The sequence below is a fragment of the Fusarium tjaetaba genome (assembly GCF_013396195.1).
Source record: "Fusarium tjaetaba strain NRRL 66243 chromosome Unknown NRRL66243_c0000273, whole genome shotgun sequence".
Lineage (NCBI taxonomy): Eukaryota > Fungi > Ascomycota > Sordariomycetes > Hypocreales > Nectriaceae > Fusarium > Fusarium tjaetaba.
In genome coordinates, this window is record NW_023501469.1 from 33030 (window position 1) to 52445 (window position 19416).

Here is a 19416-nt window from a genome sequence, read left to right on the forward strand (position 1 = left end):
CTCACTCGGGACGCGACTACGAGTTGGATTGTTGTCTTGTCCCAACAACGCTCTCGGGTCAAGCCTTGGGCGGCAGCTGTATATTCTGTAGGAGTCGGCCGTGCCATAGGTACCTAGGTAGAGCTTAAAGCTTCCTTGCTGGTCTTTCCCAAGGCCATAGAAATCGGAGGAGGAAGAAGAAGAAGAAGAAGATAACTTGGCTAAGGTAGGGCCAAGGCTTCGGGGCTGTTATTCAAGGGACGCCATGACGTGGGGGATGATGTCTGCCTTTAAAATATGGGGCTACCTCCAACTAATAGATGAAACAAGTGTATGTATCTCTACAGCCAGGTTGTGAGCAATGATACTTTGCTGCGATCTGAGGAATCTCCAATTTTACCTAGGCACCCGACCGTTCTAGAAGATCCAGTTCGACACCAAGTCTATGCATATTATCACATGCATTACGGAGGTAGTTACGCCTGTGACACGTTAGTACCTAGGCAAGCATGCAACGGGAGGAAAGAAAACTCAGGTCCTTAACGCTAAGGGATAAAAATCTTTAGGTAAATTTAGCCTAAGCTTAGGGGACTATTTACTTCGTTTATTTTAACACCCTAGGTATATCAAGGTTCGGTGTTTTCTTGCCCCCCGAGGGCATGTTGCTAACAAAACGTCCATGTACTCACTCACGTGGATTGAAGCAATTCAGTTGGTACCTCGATTTTCTACTTGAGATTGCTTCAGACTACTACTACCCAACGATATTATTGCATACCTAGGCAAGGATGAATGCAAACTAAAGTTAAAGATGCCTGCCTACGAATGCTCTGTCGGCATTATGTATCAACAATTATAATGCAATACACGATCCAATCGGATCAATAAGCCAAAGCTTGAACCTGCGAAGCGAAATATCGTTTGTATCTCACTACGAATTACGGGGTGATGACAATTCAATCCAAATCGAAAGGCGATGCTCCACAGACACACCCCTGTCTCAAGTCGGCATTGTTGCATGTGGATGAGAATATTTATACATACGTAGAATCTTTATTTTCACTACATCGTACTAAGGTAGGTAGGTATGCCAGATCACATCCCTGGTGGCCTTCCTACTGTACCATAAACTAGACATCCATCATCTTCTACTGTGTATGTATGTAGGTTCGCTCCAACAATATATCCAATCTATTCCACTCAATGATGCTGGTGTGAGCCTCTGTGTATTGTAATCAAACTACAGCCGCAAGCAATCTTAATCACAAGGGATGCGAGACTTGAACTCGCTTGCTCTAGTCGAGCAGCAAACCTTGACAAATTATTCTCCAGTGTGGGACTTGGCACAAAAGATCCCATTCCCAGCGAGCTTCCAGATCAAGATTATATTTGTCAAGTTCGCATATGCCGAGGTGAGTCGTTTCGACATGTCGCCCAGGCGAGGCTCCCGGCATAATGCATGCGAACCCTAGGCTGTCGCATGTGGAAAGGCACCAACAGAGTTTTCCTCTTCGAGAACTTTTGTGTCTGTGCCTCAACCGTTGCAGTATCTGCATATTGGAGCAAGGTTTTATCCAGAATATACAGAGACGCTGATAAGTGGACCTCCACTTCGAGTGCACTTTGCCACCAACCCATTCATGTTTTTTTTTTCGTCGATACATCCAGCCTTCGGGTTTCGTGAGTTTGATTACTTCCTTTCTTAGGTGAGAATACGTGTTCCTGAAGAATACAAGTCAGCAAGACCCAAAATTGACAAGACACTTTGCCGTGGTATCATTAGCCAGCCTACCTTTTCCAATTCTAGGCCAGGTTTTCATGCCGTTTCTAACTTGAAATGCCAGAAGAAAAGGCTCTGGAAGAAGTTTAACTTCTTACCGATCAAGGATCCTGCCACATCGATGGATTACTATGTATCTTAAAATACATCCGTGGTGTTGATGACGACTGTGTAGCATGTTATGCCCAAGCCTATCCAGGGCGGCGAGGGTCTAAATCGGACGGCCTGGTTGGGCTAACAATCCCCAACCCTGCGAAACCTGGACCTTGCAAGTTAAGTGTCCCGATATCAAACCGCTTCGAACAGCCGTCCTCCATATGTCTACCAATTTAACTATTAGAGTTTGTGAGCGCCAGAGTGTATGGCATGCTTACCTTCTCAGAGTATCCTTTCGAGCAAAGAGGCGTCCGCAATAGTCACACTTATGATTGCGCTCCTTCATATGCACACTCTGGTGGTGTCGTTGAAGGTCTGTCTTCCGCACAAACTTCTTAGTGCACCCGTCAACAGTGCAGGGAAATGGATATTCGCGCTTCTCATCATGAGTCTCAAGGTGCGATTTGTAGTTGTAGCTGCGACTGAAGAACTTCCCGCATCCTTTGACTTCGCATTGGAAGTTTGCCTCCTCCTTCGATGTGTGCTTTCTTGTGGGTCTCTTGGCCTTGGTCGTCTTCAACAGTCTCCTCTCCTGGCCAAGATCAGGAAGTTGATTTTGCGGGGTAGAATAGAACTGCGGCACCTCATATTCTTGCTTCGGCCAAGTCGTTGAACTACTTGCGCCGAGGCTGGAGGGCAAATTTGAAGCGAAGGGGGCTCCATCCGTTTGATAAGCGGCAGCAGCAGCAGATGGACCGGTAGTTGAGTACGGTTGCGGCTCATACCCCTGACCATAGCTGCTCACGGCGCCTTCGACTCTGAATCTCGAGTTAGAGGGATCTTGCAAGTATCCATATGGTGGCCTTGCGCCTATTGATGGCGCTCGCGAGGATTGGCTAGTAGACGACAATGATGGCTCATGGATTGACGTGTTGCGACTGGGCGGCATGTAGGCGTCATGTGTCTGATATGGTGCAGGCAAACAAGAGTCGTATCCAGCAAATGCATTAAAATCCGCATGCAGGGCGTCAGGTTCTACCGAGCTTGAAGAAGCTGTACTGGTTCCAGCCACTAAGCCATCTGGTGTGACCCAAGCAGTGCTACCGTGGTCCATGGGAGGCGGTGATAGAAGTTCTGGCTGAGGCACTGTGAACCAGCGAGCGTGGTGGGAGTACGAATCCGAATCCAAGTCTGACTGTGAAACGCCTGAGACAGCTTGCTGAAATGGAGAGCCGTAGCAAGACGGCCGGCGATTCGGGGGGTAGGAAGTGTCAGAACTGGACGAACTCGTTTCGAAGAACTGTGAATACTGCGATACGGGGGAGTTCGAGGTCGAGGGAGGTGTCAGGTACATATTTGAGGTCGTTATAGAAAGCAAGTATGCGAGGGTCGGGTTAGAATCCGTGGGGATGCTAGGGTCTCATGAGCCATGCACTTCCGGTAGGTAGAGAACCACAGGCCACAGGCACCTTTAGATTAGGTATTACAGTGAGTAGAGATTCATCGACCAAGACGGGAAACCCCATGACGGGGTATCAGTGAGATAAATACAGCGAGAGCACAACCAACACGGGAGATGGAGTTATGAGCAACAAACGCAGACGGACGGTGGCAACAAAGACGAACGTCGACCAAACCAAGTCCTGGGCGAGAAATGGACGTACGTACAGGGAAGATCGATTACTTAGATCCTCTTTGATGAAGCTACTACCATCGATGAATTAGACCCAGACGAGGATTGTCGAAGGATCAGTCTCCGCCTGCATGGGGGGGTGCTAGAGAAACAGGCAAGACAGGCTAGACAGGCTAGACAGGCGAGTCCAAGGTGGGGAGACGGGTAGGTTGGCGTTCACGGCTAGAGAGCCACTGGGAAGGTGTCGAGAAGCGGGTGACGGGGCCGGGAGGAGAGCGAAATGAGGTCTAGGCCAGGATCGAGCTCGCCAACCACACGGCTGGGCCATTGCGACCCTTGACAGATCTCGCGGATGACTTGAGGTAGATAACGGTATCGCTAGGGCCGTTTACTGTCACCAGCCAGCCAAGCAAGCAAGTGAGATGTGTGCAAGTCAGGCCGTTGAGTGCCCCAAATTAGAGCATAAAATCAACCCTAACGCGAACTAAGGTATAGAGGGCCGCATTCCGCAGCGACAAGGATTTCAAGACTCGAGAGAAGGCTGCTTAACACTCAGTGCAGGTACTGTTGTTGGTGCAACGATAACGAACGAAGTAGCATAGAGACAGAGCCTAGCCGCAGCCCAGCCTAAACCAGTCCAAGTTTGGAATGCGTCCGTATTTGAACCATGTTCGTGGGTTCTTTTTCACAGTGATGCCATCGCCCCATGAGTTCTCCACCATCAAGAGCCAACACAAGAAGAACACCAACACACTCGGAAGATATCGAGTACGGCGCCTTGCGATTTCTCTTGATTGAGGTGTGCGCATAGCCCCAATTTGGCAGCCTGGCCCATGCAGCTCAAGCACTTGTAGTGCCATGACCGCAAGGTAGATGCAGGTGCGTGAGAACCAACGACGGTGGCCCGCGGTCTTAGGTAGGTAGGTAGGTACGTAAGGCACCTTGGAGAGCAGGTAAACAAGTGAGCGCATTTGTCGATGGCATCCTGTGGTTGCTCACTATTATTATCTTTGGGGGGCAGCATGGCAGATTCGCCGAGACAGAATCAAGGAAAAGTTTGATGGTTGCAACGTCATAAACATAATCCCTTCGAGCTCTGTTGATTTAACCAGTTAGAAGAATATGGGGGGCCATCACCGCTGACCTGCGGGCGACGGATAGTACACTGCGTCCACATAATTATCATCTGGCGTTCCTGGAGATGGAGGGAGGTTCCTTGGCCAAACCATGGATCGTTCATGTGCAGACATACTGGCAGCTCCCATCAGGACGAGGGCCGGGGCCCTTAGAGTCTGTTGGCTCTGATCTCTGCTCTGTATGCGTCCCGTCGTCTCAATGGCATGGCAGGGCCAACGGATCAGGTGGTGCGACTCGTGCGAGTCCGGCTCGGTGCAAGCCAGCCAGGGGAATGGTAAGGCAAGGCCAAGTACAGTAGGAACCGGGCTAGATCCGAAGAGCCGATACGGTAAAGTACGAGGAAACGGCTCAGGACCGAGGAAACCCCAGAGGATAATAGGGAATAAACCCCTGGTCGTACCGGTCAAGTGCTGTGTTTGGCTTGGGGCAGGGCCGTGACTCCGGCCGGTCTGAAGAATGGATGTGATATGTGGAAGCTCAAAAATCCACTCATGTCCAATTTATCCCTACACGCTGCCGTTGCACGGAATAATTAAGTGGGCGCGGTCCAGGTGGGTCAGGAACTTGTGGAGTGAGGTGGGCACGATGTAACGAAAGGACAGTGCTGTTTATCCTTGGAACGGCCTGTGATGGCACTTCTGAAGGCCCAAATGGCGCGGCTGTCTACAGTGTCTGCAACCTTACCACATGTGGCAGTAGATATCGGCTTGTTCCTGGCCTCAATGGATGGAAGGCTCAAGCCCGCTCAACGGCCGGTGGCGCCCCGCAAAACGGCCTCTAGGTACTGGACATATCGACTCCCCGACCTAGGTACGTTGGATGCACGCACATGTTTTGCAAATAGCCTCAATATTCATTCATCCCGTTTAAACGCAGCCGGACCGAAGATACTGTATCTCCAAAGTCCACGGCACAAAACACAGTTTGAGCCTTACCTTGCCTTGCCTTGCTTTGCCTTACCCTACGACGGCCCGGTCCTTTTAATCCTCCGTTCTTACACTGCGTGTACTCCGTCCGCATATAATGAGGTAGGTAGGTTAGTAGTTATGTATTGTAGATGGAATTTTGATCAAGGTACCTTTGCGCATCCATCCATCCATCCAATATCTACGTATCTGCAGTCGAGATAGATACACCCACCAAACTTTAACCTGAGAGGATAAAGCCAACTCGGACGGAGGTTATAAGCCATATCCGCGTTGCTCTCGTTGTTGAATGGGTAGTGGTATTTGTCAGAAAGCAAGATCTCTTTTTCCAATCCATGCGTCTAGGGGAGGTCATGAATTGCATCCGGCGATGCTACTGCGCTAAATGATGACGCTACGTACAATATGTACGTCCGTACATACGAGTAGGTAGTCTACACCAGCAATCCAGGAGTAAGCAAATGAACATCTGTACAAAACAGCGGGCATTCATCATCACCTCAGCCAAGCAAGTCCGTTACATGAAGAGTGAGCACTCAGCCAACGTTAGTGCCTCGGGGGCTTCTGTTGTTGAGGTGCACTGTAATCGTATTTTGCTCGTCGTCTCATGGGTCCCGTCCCTACCTAGGTACCTTAAGGTAAGGTCATTTTTGGTCCATCCCGTCTCTAACCTCCACTAACCTCCACCACCTTACGGGGTAAAGTCGCGACGAGTTTGCCCAAATTGGCGAAAGCCAAGACAAAACGTCCCAGCTTTCTAGGGTCCCTGGATCACCATTAGTCCAAGGTAACTAACTAAGGTAGGTACCTTACCTTGTGTAGACACATACAGACAGGCCTGACAGGCGCAGGCGCACCAGTTCTTTTTGCCGCCGAGACGCCCAAGCCCAAGCTTGGTAGGTTCCATTGCTTGTAAGTCCAAGATTCGATGCCAAAGCCAGTAAGCAGGCACACTGTAGAGTATTGTGTTGTGTTCTACATGCGCCAGAGTCTCCAGACGCAACATTGTTTCGCTCGGCTTCCTCTTCATTGGCTGTGGGCTCGGCTATAATCATGAGCTGAAGAGTTCTTGAATGATCTACGGCGCAAGGCCTACTTCCAAAACGTCACGCCCGTTTACAGGCGGCGTCGTATATCGTATACAGGCAGACCAGGCGCTGCATGGCTGCCATCAGCGCCATGGACGGCTTGATTTATCAACCCATGCTTTTGCGATGCTACCGCAACTGAGAAAAGCCATATCCGTTCAACTCGAAAGCTTCCTCAAAGGACTTACCGCTCTAACTACCATATTATTACTGTCCTAACCAACGTTCGTCTCAAGATCCATATAATCAACTGAGCTTTGCGTGACTGCATGCCAAATGTCAAGGATCTTGGGAAACCTGGAACCTTGCAAAGGAACCAGTTTGTTCATCCGCAGAGTCCGGCCCGAAAACTCTGCAGCAAGGAAAGCAAAGACGGAGTCATGATGACACCGAAATCAGAACTTCCACAGTAATGGGATCGATAGACTCCACGGGGCGAGCCCACCAAGGTTACACAAACGGCATTCGGCCATGTCTTCTCATCACCGAGTTAAGTACACGTCCTAGTCGAGATTGAATGAGTAGACGCGGTTCGTGCGGTTACCCTCGTGAAGATCATGATTCGAAGAGCGTCTCAAAACTGCAATCACCGATCGGTTGCTACACAAGCTTAATTCAGAGCCAGGTCTTGACTGGCAAAGGCAAATCAACTGTCTCTGATATCGAGGCACGAGTGGATAAGGCTACGAAGAGAGGGGGGTACATATTGATGGATGGATGGATGGATGGATGGATGGGCGGTCACTGGTGGGCAATCTTTGACTGTTTCCATCGATTCCTGGTACCTATCACCTGCAGAAGCCACTGCATTAGGAATGCCATGGCCTGTGATGAGAACGGTAGCTACGATACTTTCTCCTTCGCTTGCTTCCAATTCCACGGAGGCCACTTAACTCAGATCCTGGATGCCTGCCAGGATGACATTGCTCTTAGACCAAGCCAACAGCTCGGGGATCCCCTTACTTTAGCAAGATCTCCCTATGGTATATGACTGTCTAACAATTGCCCACCATGTTGATTTCCGAATAGCTCTTGGCTGAGCGGTGACCACAGCTGACAGTTGTCGCGACAGTTATGGCTGAGCAGTATCGAACAAGATACCCATTCTCGCACGATCACACGTTTCTTGTAGTAGTGCTCTTCCGCAGTTCCAGCCCGCAACACGACATACAGTCCCATTCTGCTTGGTTGCCCATCTTCAGAGGTTGACTGTGGTTTCGCCATGACTTCTGCCTCGCCTATCCCTGCTCAACGGTTTGGATGTCATGCACCGAATTAGAGTTTCCCTGACAGACTCTAAACGGGATTCAGGCGATTTCCAAGTGAGCCGTGCACTGGCTATGATCGATCCCCAGCCTAGGTCTTTCTCCTCGATCAGGGGTCCACGGAGATCCATTCCACTTGGAGCCTTCCAGACCATCCATGCATGCATGCCATGATGATCTTCAAGTCAAGGATCTCGAAGATCTATCTCGCGGCTGAGGTAGGCAGGAAGTCGTAGCCTCAGCTCTCATCCAGTTCCAGTCTCGGTCTGACGATGGAAGGTCGCACAAGACAGGTACGTAGAGCTGCAGCACCTAAACCGGCAAATTCCCCGAAATCTGCCTGCCATATTGGTTTGTTACTGCAGTACCTCCTGTATCCTTGTCAGTTGGTGGTGATCTTCTAGCCCCCAGGGCTTGTTTACAATCCGTCGACCAAACTACGAGCAACCAAGGTACACACACGTCTGGCTATGTACTGGGTATATGGCAAAGGCCCGTTGAGGCGGCCGCGCCCAGGGTTTCTCATGTCCAGGACTCTATGTACGTCCAAGTCAAAAAGTCCAGAGTCTAGATCGCAATAACAGACCCCTACTTCTATTCTTAGGATGCCACTGCAACAAGAGCTTTAGAACATTCGTTGTTGAACCCCAAAGCACTGTCACCCATTAATGACGCAAGGGTTCCAAGTATCTCATGAGTTCCTCGGCTCGACGAGTATCAGATGCTTGTCGCCGAGTCTGTCAATTGCAACCCCATGATCTCGCTCTTTTACTCATGGACCAAGCACGCCTTTTCAAGAAGCCCCGAGAGTGTTCATCTACTCGCCACACAGTTATTCTCGGTATTTGTGAAGTAAAGTATGTCACAGTTATGATAGTCCAGACTATGCAAATCTTTCACGAGTTTACATACAACCATTTGTTAGGCGACTTTATTAATATTCGAACCGCATCTCTGAGGCGTTCTGAGTTCTTGTTCTTGTTCTTGTCGCGCCCCGGCGAGCATCCATACGTATCTGCCTGTCTGTTTACCTAGGCGAAGCCTTTGGCGAGTTGCCAGAAGTTGTCCATCTTGGTGCGAGCCAGAGCATCTCTCGCTTCTGAGTCTGTCTCACACACTTTACTTCCCCATTTTCTGAATGCTCGCGCTTTCTCTTCGCCCTCAAAGACAAGCTTGCATTCGTTCATCGACATATCCTTAAGCTCGCCGTTATCCTTTTCGGCGAGAAGCCAGTCGCGTGTGGCGCCTTGTTTTCCGTCTCGGTCCCTTGACGGCGAATTCTCGGTCCAGTCGATTCGGTTAAGCATGAGCTTCTTGTACTTCTTGATACTCCATTCTCCTCCCTCTACAATGACTAAATTGAATTTGGGGTGCATGACGCATATGCCTGTAAGTGCCAGTTGCTCAGCGTTCATGCCGATCTTGTAACGGTGTTGTCCATTCGCGAGGCTTCCAATCTTAAAAACCAACATGTGAATTCCCTTCTCGGCGTCTTTTTGTTGATTCGTCGCGATTTTGTCGTGTTTCTGATCCTTGGTGAGTTTTCTTTCTTCGTTTGTTTCGACGTGTTTCTGGTGGCGTTCCGCAATCTCTCGATTGACGCGCGCTTCGACAGCGGTTGGATCCTTGACAGCAACTAGATAAAGCATTAGCATGTGATCAAGTCAATGAGATCGTATGTTAGACTCACCGTCACCAAGAACTCGCATTAGATTGCCTTTCTTGACCTTGGGAGGCGGAGCTGGTACCAATCCCAAGCGAATTTTAGCTTGCATTTCTTTTAGCTCAGCCATTCGTCGTTGTCGCCTCAACTTCGCTTGTTCCCTCGAAGTCAGAAACATAGGCTTCGCCGCCGGAACGTGTCGATCTTGAGGTGGCTCGAGTGCCACCGGATGCTGAATGTATTCAGTGATGATGCTGTCGGCTGTCGTAAGTTTGAGTTTCGAAGGGTCATCCAGCCTATCATAACTTCCTCCGTCAACAAGTCCTTCGTCCCACCACTCAATCTCTGGTGGTGCATCTACGACATAGTTCCTTTCAACATCTAGATCGTCGTCGATACCAGCTTTTCGAGTTTGCTCTGCAATCCGTTTTTTCATCGCCTCCAAGGCGGCTTGTCGACGAAGAGCATTGGCTTGGGCGATGTATTTGCCCTTCTGGTTGAACACAAGTGATCTCGACTGTCGTCCCTTTCCTCCACCAGGTTGTGTTGAAAGACTAGGATCGTAGTAGGGATTTTCCCCATTCTGTTTATTGACGAGGCCAGGCCTCGTGGCGTCTTGCGATCGGACCTTGTCTGTTCGCCCGCTTGATGGTGTTGGCGTCGATTCCTTTGATTTACTTGCGGGTTTATATGATCCTAGGTCCTCCAAGGCAGGATGAAGCCCAACATTGAGACCCCCCTTAGCCTTACTGGTTCCAATTGCTGCTGCGACTCGAGCCTTGAGTGCAGCCATCCTGTCCGCAGCAGACTCGGTCTTTTGTACTCGCGATGAGGAATCATGGCGAGGGCCAAGTCCATGGGATTGGTTGTTGCGATCCATCGCTGCAGCTCAACGGTGCCTGGTCGTTTGGTTGAGGCTACAAAGGCACTGCCTTTGCGGCTGTGCTAAGGAGCACCTGAGGGTGATCAATAATTTCAACTGCAAACTACGGCGTGTATCAAAAGGAAAAGTTCAGTTGGATGGTCCGGCGATCGTGGTTTCGGTGATGCGCGTACAATAGATACAGCTTTCAAGATGATGCAATGGCAAGGTCAGTAAGGGCCAGGCGTGGAGACGCTGAGTCGCGCGCAAGACTGCATTGTATGGTCGGTCTAAAATTCTGCCGGGCCGCACCGCCAAAAAATTGTTCTCTCGCAACGGTCCCACTGCCTCTCCGATTTACCTTCACTTCGCATACTGCGTTGGGAATGGATTTCGTCAGTTAACCCAAAGACGTCGCTCAATCGCCATATTATTCGCTCGAAAGGGCGGCAGTAACGTCACCATGAACATCGCACAGCCGGTCGCATCCGGTGTAGAGAGCGTTGAGTTTACGTTCTTGTCACCAAAGGAAATTCGAGCAATCTCTGTGAAGCGAATTGAGAACCCCGAAACGTTCGACAATCTTCTCAATCCTGTACCAGGCGGTCTCTATGACCCTGCCCTCGGATCTTGGGGCGATGCGCCGTAAGTCCCATTGACATATCAAGATTGACGAAGACAGCTTCTCACAGCGCAATCACAGGTGCACAACATGTAACTTGAACCAGGCTACATGCCCCGGCCATGCTGGACACATTCAACTCCCTGTGCCAGTATATCATCCAGTATTTATGGATCAAGCTTATCGACTCCTGAAGGCTGCCTGCGTCTACTGCAAAGGATTCCGACTTCCCCAGAAAGAACTACACAAGTATGTGTGCCAACTAAAACTTCTTCAGCACGGCTTGATTCAGGAGGCTCACGTAGTGGGTGCCATTGGCGATAACGAGCTGGCCATCGAGCTCGGAGACTTCTCTGAATTGGAAAGTGAAGCTGAGGAGGAGGGCGCCGCCAACTCGATCGATAACGTAACGCGCGCAAGAGACAAGTACGTCGACAAGTGTCTTGGCGGTATTAAGATCAAGAGAGGCGAAACAAAGAGAGGGAAACACGAGGGATCGAGCGAAATGCGTCGTGAGATTATTAAGGAGTTTCTGGCAGAAATCACCAAGCGCAGAGTTTGCACTAGTTGTGGTGGTATTTCACCCTCCTACCGCAAGGATCGATTTGTTAAAGTCTTTGAGAGATCCCTCTCTGATAAGGACAAGGCCAAGATGGCTCAGAAGAATTTCAAGCAGGCTGATGCTATGGCCAGAGTCCACCAAGCTGCGACTAAACAGAAGCCCGATGGATACTCCTCTGATGAGGGCGTTGCAGATGTGGCTTCTCCTGCTCGTGAGACTTCCCGCATCAATGGAGATGTTGCCCATCAGGACACGGAGATGGTAGACGCGGATACGGCTTCTACTTCTTCTTCTCCACAGCGGTATATCAGCGCCATGGAGGTTCGAGCTCGTCTCAACGAGTTGTTCACCAAGGAGCAAGAATTGGTTTCCCTCCTATACAATGCGAAGCCCCCAACCCGAAGCTCTACCAAAGTCACGCCCGACATGTTCTTTTTGACAACCATCTTAGTTCCTCCCAACCGCTACCGCCCTGAGGCTCGAACAGGCGAGTCCGAGATTTCTGAAGCCCAGCAAAATTCTCTTTACAAAAACATTCTTAGAGGCTGTGGGACGATCGCGCGTCTGCACAGGGAGTTACAGGAGGGAAAAGCCGATGTCAACAGGATGCATCAGGCCTCAGCAGAGCTACAAGAGTCGGTCAACGCGCTCATTGATAAGAATAAAAACCCGGTCCAAGGTGCTGCAGCGAAGCGCAACGAGGATGGCATCAAGCAGAAGCTCGAGAAGAAGGAAGGTCTCTTCCGAAAGAACATGATGGGCAAGCGTGTTAATTACGCCGCTCGAAGTGTCATCTCACCCGATCCCAATATCGAGACCAACGAAATCGGTGTGCCACCTGTCTTTGCGAAGAAGTTGACATATCCCGAGCCAGTGACCAGTCACAACTTCAGAGACATGCAACAAGCTGTCATCAACGGTGTCGACAAATGGCCTGGCGCTTTTGCTATCGAAAATGAAAATGGCCAGATCATCAACCTTCGCAACAAATCGGTTGACGACCGTGTGTCTCTCGCAAACCAGCTACTGGCTCCCACGAGCAGTAATGCTGCTAGGACCCGGAACAAGAAGGTCTACCGCCATCTGACCAATGGCGATGTCGTTCTGATGAACCGGCAGCCAACACTTCACAAGCCGTCTATTATGGGTCATCGAGTTCGAGTTCTCCCTGGCGAGAAGACAATTCGAATGCACTACGCCAACTGTAACACATACAACGCTGATTTCGATGGTGATGAGATGAACATGCATTTCCCGCAGAACGAAGTTGCCCGCGCTGAAGCCCTCCAGATTGCCGATACTGATCACCAATATCTATCTGGTACTGCGGGAAAGCCTCTCCGAGGTCTCATTCAGGATCATATCTCAGTATCCGTTGCTCTCTGTAACCGCGACACATTCTTCACCAAAGGCGACTATCAACAACTGGTTTACAACGCATTGCGGCCCGAGAGCGGCCACATTGTCGGCGAGAGAATCGAACTTGTTGCCCCTGCGGTGATCCGACCTGTAGCTCGATGGACTGGCAAGCAGGTCATTACCACCATCTTGAAGAACATGCAGCCTCCCAACTGCGGCGGGCTTTCCATGAAAGCGGAAACACAAATCAAAGCCAGTCAGTGGGGTGTTAATTCTGAAGAAGGAACTGTTGTTTTTCAGGATGGCGAATTCATCACCGGTATTCTGGATAAGTCACAGATTGGTCCCAGTTCTGGGGGTGTAATCCACGCTGTTCATGAGATTTATGGCCCGGCTGTTGCGGGTAAGCTCTTGAGTAGTCTCGGTAGATTGCTCACCCGATATCTCAACATGAGGGCCTTCTCGTGTGGCATGGATGATCTGAGGCTTACACCTGAGGGAGAGCAAGCACGGCGAGAAGCGCTTGTGCCTGCTGACTCAGTGGGTCTCAAAGTTGCATCTTCCTACGTTTCCCTCGAGCAGGACCCAGGTCCTAGAGATCCTCTGCTATTGGAGCGCCTGGAAGAGGTACTTCGCGATGACAGCAAACAAGAAGGTCTGGATCTTCTGATGAAGGAAGGTCTTAGTAAGATCACGGACAAGATCCAGACAGCTACCATGCCTGTTGGTCTCGAGAAGGCTTTCCCCTTCAACCAAATGCAAGCCATGACAACATCCGGTGCCAAAGGATCCAGAGTGAATGCTTCACTGATTTCTTGTAACCTTGGCCAACAAGTTTTGGAGGGTCGGCGTGTCCCTATCATGGTCAGCGGCAAGTCGTTGCCATGCTTTAACCCATTCGAGACTCATGCTCGAGCTGGCGGTTATATCGTGCAGCGCTTCCTTACAGGTATCCGGCCTCAAGAGTACTATTTTCATCACATGGCTGGTCGAGAAGGACTGATCGATACTGCTGTCAAGACGTCCCGCTCCGGTTACCTGCAGCGATGTGTTATCAAGGGTATGGAGGGTCTGACGGTCGCGTACGATACTACCGTGCGAGATGCAGACGGCTCCATGATCCAGTTCCTATATGGCGAGGATGGTCTCGATGTTTCTAAGCAGAAGTATTTGACCGATTTCAGCTTCATCTTGGAGAACGTCACATCAGAGGCTTCACAACTCCGTTACGACCCCAGCGTTGGCGACCGCCTGGGAATGCACCGCGATTCGATCACCAAATACATGAAGAAGGCCCTCAAGCACACCAACGTGAAAGATCCCAAAGCTCAGGATCCGATCTCGGGTCTCTTTAATCCCGCCACGACTGCGTTCGCCACATCTGAGAACTTCTACAAGGCTATGACTTCATACATCAAGGAGAATAAGGATGGCCTTGTTCGAGACAAATCGGATAAGAACAAGCTTGCGCTCTCCCGTGTGAGCCTCAACAAGAAGAATGCGGAGATGCTGTTCGCGATGAAATACTTGCGGTCTCTTGTGGAGCCTGGAGAAGCTGTCGGTATCGTAGCGGGTCAGTCTGTCGGTGAGCCTTCGACGCAAATGACACTGAACACCTTCCATTTGGCTGGTCACTCTGCCAAGAACGTCACGCTGGGTATCCCTCGACTGCGTGAGATTCTTATGACAGCTAGCGACAAGATCTCCACTCCTGCCATGTCTATTTACCCAATCGAGGAGATGTCTGTAGAAGATGCAGAGATCTTCGCCAAGTCTATCTCAGTGTTGCCTCTTGGCTTCATACTCGATAGCATCAACGTTGAAGAGAAGGTCGGTCAAGGCAAGATTTACGGATCGGCCAAGATTTACAAGGTCGATATACAGTTCTTCGACTCGGAGGAGTACACCAAGACATACGCCATCAATATCTCGGACGTTGTCGAAGCTGTTGAGAGGAAGCTCCTCCACCGGCTGGTGACTCTTGTGAAGAAGGACATCAGGAAGCGAATGACTATGTCTACAATGGCCACTCCCGACGTTGGCGCCAAGGCTGGTGTTGTTGAGACGGCTGCTCCCAATGCCGAAGCTGCTGGCAATTTCGAAGATGATGAGGATGATGAGGATGGTGATGACGACGCGACGAATGCCAAGCAGCGAGCCAAACGAAGTGAGGCTGTGTCATACGGACCCAACGATGATGACGATGATGCCGTGCAGCATGAAATGGAGCGAGATGCCGGTGACGATGATGCTGAGGAAGATGAAGGCTTCGGTGGCAGCCCCCGGCAGGCAGAAGATGACGGGGACGGCGACGATGTCGACTGGTCTGCAAAGGCACGAACCAACCGGGTCCTGGAACAATACGCCGAGGTTACAGACTTCTCCTTCGACGAGAAGACAGGAGCCAGCTGCAGCTTCACACTGGAGTATGATTCAACTATTCCCAAAGTCCTCATGCTCAACCTCGTTCAAGACGCTGTGAAGAAGACGGTGATCCAGGAGATTTCTGGCGTCGGCGCCTGCACCCTTGTCGAGGAGAAGGACACAAAGGTCATCCATACTGCTGGTGTGAACCTGCAGGCAATGCAGCGATACAGCGATTTCATTGACCCCAACCGCATCCAGACCAACGACATCGCTGCCGTACTGGCCGTATACGGTGTCGAGGCAGCTCGCCAAAACATCGTGCAAGAACTTGCCGGCGTCTTCGGATCTCACGGCATCAAGGTAGACAACCGCCACCTGAACCTGATCGGAGACCACATGACGAGGAATGGTGGATTTACACCTTTCAACCGAATAGGTCTGAAGGGTAACGTCAGTCCCTTCACCAAGATGAGTTTCGAGACGACGCTCGCATTCCTCAAGGACGCTGTGCTGGATGGTGATTGGGACGATCTGTCTACACCCAGTGGTCGGCTGGTGATGGGTAGACTTGGCAAGGTTGGCACAGGTGGCTTCGATGTTTTGGCGCAACTTCCTACATATCATGTTGATTCTTTGGCGTAATTTGGACTGTAATAGAAAGAGTAGATATCTGCATTCAATTTGATCGTCTATATAATACTTGTTCGCATAAGCCGTTGAATCCCTCGCATCCGTCAACAGAGTAAATGGTGCCATGGAGCCAGCATCGGAAGACTCAATCCGGTTTGACAATTATTGCACAATGATGAATGAATCAGAGAGCAAATGACTGGGCACGTGCGAGTATTTTCACAGGCTGTGGCGATGAGTCATTTAGTAAGTATCGTGACGGTTTGTAAAATATGCTGAATGTCAGGCTCCCTTCACAGTTGATTTTTAGGCACAATATCACTTCACAATGAGGCGGGCAACGGGAGCAGGTACCATTGACATTAAGTCTGTTGATATCAGTCGCGTGTACGGTCGGACGCGCTACGTTGTTTACGTTTCGAGTCGAGAACGCGGTGGCGCGCGGCGGCGATTTAACTACATAGTCTACCCTTGGCAAATCACACGAAGAACGAAAAATGATGATCAAAGACCGGTGGTCGATTGCGAAAGGCAGCTAATTAGCTTGCCATTTAATATACATCCCAACTGTAGAAAGCATGTTCCTCGTGAACGCCTTGATTATCCCCTAACCATGATATCCCTCGTGTCAAAGCAAAAAGTCGTGATCCTCCCAAATACCCATGTGTAAGGTCGCTTAGTTGCGCTCGCCTCGGAGACGGCGGGCGAGCTGGATATCCTTTGACTGGATGGTGACACGCTTGGCGTGGATGGCGCAGAGGTTGGTATCCTCAAAGAGGGAGACGAGGTAAGACTCGACGGACTCCTGGAGAGCACCGATGGCAGAAGACTGGAAGCGGAGATCAGACTTGAAGTCCTGGGCGATCTCACGGACCTGTTTGTCGAGTGTTAGTATGTGTCAAGCTGTGGTTGATGAAGCAGGTGACGCTTACCAGACGCTGGAAGGGGAGCTTTCGGATGAGGAGCTCAGTCGACTTCTGGTATCGTCGAATCTCACGGAGAGCGACGGTACCGGGCTTGTAGCGGTGGGGCTTCTTGACACCTCCGGTGGAGGGGGCGGACTTGCGAGCTGTTGGTGATGAAGTTAGTGATGATGCTTTTGATGGGACCAAGACGCGTGTCGCGTCGGGTTGAAGTTGCGGTAAGAAGACTTACCAGCCTTGGAAGCGAGCTGCTTGCGAGGGGCCTTGCCACCAGTGGACTTGCGGGCGGTCTGCTTAGTGCGAGCCATTGCTGAAGGTTGATGTGAAGATGGAAGAGTTTAGAAGAGTATGTGGTTGATTGATGGTGGTTGTTGTTGATGGATGATTGTGGGGGTGGAAGGCTGAAGTGGGTGTGTGATGCAGAAGGAAAAGTCGAGAGAGGGAGCAGGCGGGGGGATTCCTTTATACCTGAGTGTGCAGGCGGTGGCTGATCTGAGTGCAGTGGACCGTGCGCGCTGATTGGAGTGAGTTGTTTGCAATCACCCACCGAAAATGGAAAAATGGGGCCCTGGCGAAAAATGCACCACTGACTGTAAAAAAAAGCTGCACGCGTGCTGATTTTCTATTGGCTCCGATTTTCACGTTTATCTTGTCTGCACGCGTAAGGTACTGACTGACTGACTGTAGCGCCCCACGCACACGCACGCACGCTTGTCAAAGTCACCCACCCGTTGGAATCTGATCTCTATTTTGCCAGGCAGCCAATGGCGAATTTCTGTCTAGGCACCCGATTATTCCGATAATTGATTGATTGACTGACTGAGGCCAAACTCGACCCGGGGATGAGGTACGTACGTAGCCGCAGTCAGTCAGTCCACTCTGGGGAACATGCCGCTAGTATCTCGTTTCCCATTACAGTTTCTGTATGAGTCTATGTGTATACTACTATGCCTTGTGTATTATTAGATGTGATGAATGTTTTTGGTCTTTGTAGTCTGCTCCATTGTAGTGCTTGTTGGTCAGTCTATGATTGGCTGTGGCTTTGTGTGTTCTCAGTTGCATGGACTGTGCATGATACTATTCTGGTAATTTTACAATACAAAGAGTAATCATTGACATTCTTTCCTCTTAATACCTTGCTACTGTGTTTTGAGCTTTAATTGTTATTATTTGGTTATTTCACTTTTGGGTTGATGTCTATGTATCAAGTTGGGCATTTTAAGTTGTTGGATGTATCCAGTGACAGATTTAACCATGTTCAACAAAACAGTAAACTCAACGCAACAGTAACGGAAATCGCCACAGTTGATAGGTACCCAAGCAATGAGTCACAGAAGCCTAAAGCTTATGCCGTAGAGCCTACAATAGCATTTCAATAGCTTTATCGCTACGTATTCAGTTTGACCATGCCATCCATACACATGGACCGAGAAACACATTGTGGTTAAAAACTACCCTACAACAAGACTTTACACGGATGGGACAACATTGCATCCAATTGCACGAGTGGGTGGCTGGCTCAACGGAGTTCAATTGGCCGGGGTGCGTGTTATGCTGCTGAGTGCCGGAACCTAGACTAAGCTGAGACTGAGAGAGAGAGAGGGAGAGAGCCTGAGACCCCCGCTTTCAATTTCAAAAATCAACGCAAGCCGAATTTTTAATTCGTCAGCTTAAAAACTCGCGTCACTAGGCACCTCTGCTCCTAGATCGCGTCGCCCGGCAGGGATCAAGATCACACAGTGGGTCCAGCCAACTGATCCCGATTCTGGCCCACTCGTACTTAAGCTCTCCCACTCCCGCTCTTCATTGTTGCACCTCATACTCAAACACTTTCATCCAACGTCTCTCTACATCTACTGCACATCCCCATACACTGCGAGTGTATACACATATCACACACAACCAAACAACCAACTCTCTATCACAATGACTGGACGTAAGTAACAACTCGCCTCTGCATCCGCATCTGCATACTTGCTCGACCACCATCGACGCGTTGCGGACGCGCCTCTCACGTTTCCTCCCCAAGCTTACAATCATCTTCAGGCGGCAAGGGTGGCAAGGGTCTCGGCAAGGGCGGCGCCAAGCGTCACCGAAAGATCTTGCGAGACAACATCCAGGGTATCACCAAGCCCGCTATCCGACGTCTCGCTCGCCGAGGTGGTGTCAAGCGTATTTCTGCCAGTAAGTTGCCCACCACATGAGACTGACATGATCGTGACCCTAACGCACTACAGTGATCTACGAGGAGACCCGCGGTGTCCTGAAGACCTTCCTCGAGGGTGTCATTCGTGACGCCGTCACATACACCGAGCACGCCAAGCGCAAGACAGTCACATCTCTCGATGTCGTCTACGCCCTGAAGCGACAAGGCCGCACCCTCTACGGTTTCGGTGGTTAAGCGCGCTCTGTTTTACATGCTGTTACGAATCTTTGCGGTCGACTGCTTGCTGTGCAGGGCCATGTAGGGTGTTTCATGACGACAAATGGGTCCGGTCTTGTTTTTGGGTGTTCTGTATCATAG

The 19416-nt window shown here is 50.3% G+C and overlaps 5 protein-coding genes across 5 annotated transcripts; 2 read left to right on the forward strand and 3 right to left on the reverse strand.

Moving 5' to 3' along the window:
• Positions 1 to 2129: 2129 nt before the first annotated feature.
• FTJAE_11192 (epithelial zinc-finger ezf) lies at positions 2130 to 3209 on the reverse strand (the record flags this gene model as incomplete). Its single annotated transcript, XM_037344110.1, has 1 exon — positions 2130 to 3209. One exon carries the CDS (start codon positions 3207 to 3209, stop codon positions 2130 to 2132), a length of 1080 nt encoding a protein of 359 aa, XP_037201760.1.
• A 5726-nt stretch (positions 3210 to 8935) lies between these two features.
• On the reverse strand, positions 8936 to 10447 carry FTJAE_11193 (uncharacterized protein; the record flags this gene model as incomplete). The annotated part of the gene is made up of 2 exons (XM_037344111.1): positions 8936 to 9540; positions 9595 to 10447. The coding sequence occupies 2 exons, from the start codon at positions 10445 to 10447 to the stop codon at positions 8936 to 8938; spliced, it is 1458 nt and encodes a 485-aa protein (XP_037201761.1).
• A 445-nt stretch (positions 10448 to 10892) lies between these two features.
• FTJAE_11194 (DNA-directed RNA polymerase I subunit RPA1) lies at positions 10893 to 15981 on the forward strand (the record flags this gene model as incomplete). Its single annotated transcript, XM_037344112.1, has 2 exons — positions 10893 to 11074; positions 11133 to 15981. 2 exons carry the CDS (start codon positions 10893 to 10895, stop codon positions 15979 to 15981), a joined length of 5031 nt encoding a protein of 1676 aa, XP_037201762.1.
• A 664-nt stretch (positions 15982 to 16645) lies between these two features.
• Positions 16646 to 17200, reverse strand: FTJAE_11195 (histone H3; the record flags this gene model as incomplete). Its single annotated transcript, XM_037344113.1, has 3 exons — positions 16646 to 16843; positions 16902 to 17038; positions 17125 to 17200. The coding sequence occupies 3 exons, from the start codon at positions 17198 to 17200 to the stop codon at positions 16646 to 16648; spliced, it is 411 nt and encodes a 136-aa protein (XP_037201763.1).
• A 1618-nt stretch (positions 17201 to 18818) lies between these two features.
• Positions 18819 to 19293, forward strand: FTJAE_11196 (histone H4; the record flags this gene model as incomplete). Its single annotated transcript, XM_037344114.1, has 3 exons — positions 18819 to 18828; positions 18939 to 19076; positions 19130 to 19293. 3 exons carry the CDS (start codon positions 18819 to 18821, stop codon positions 19291 to 19293), a joined length of 312 nt encoding a protein of 103 aa, XP_037201764.1.
• Between the last annotated feature and the right edge of the window lie 123 nt (positions 19294 to 19416).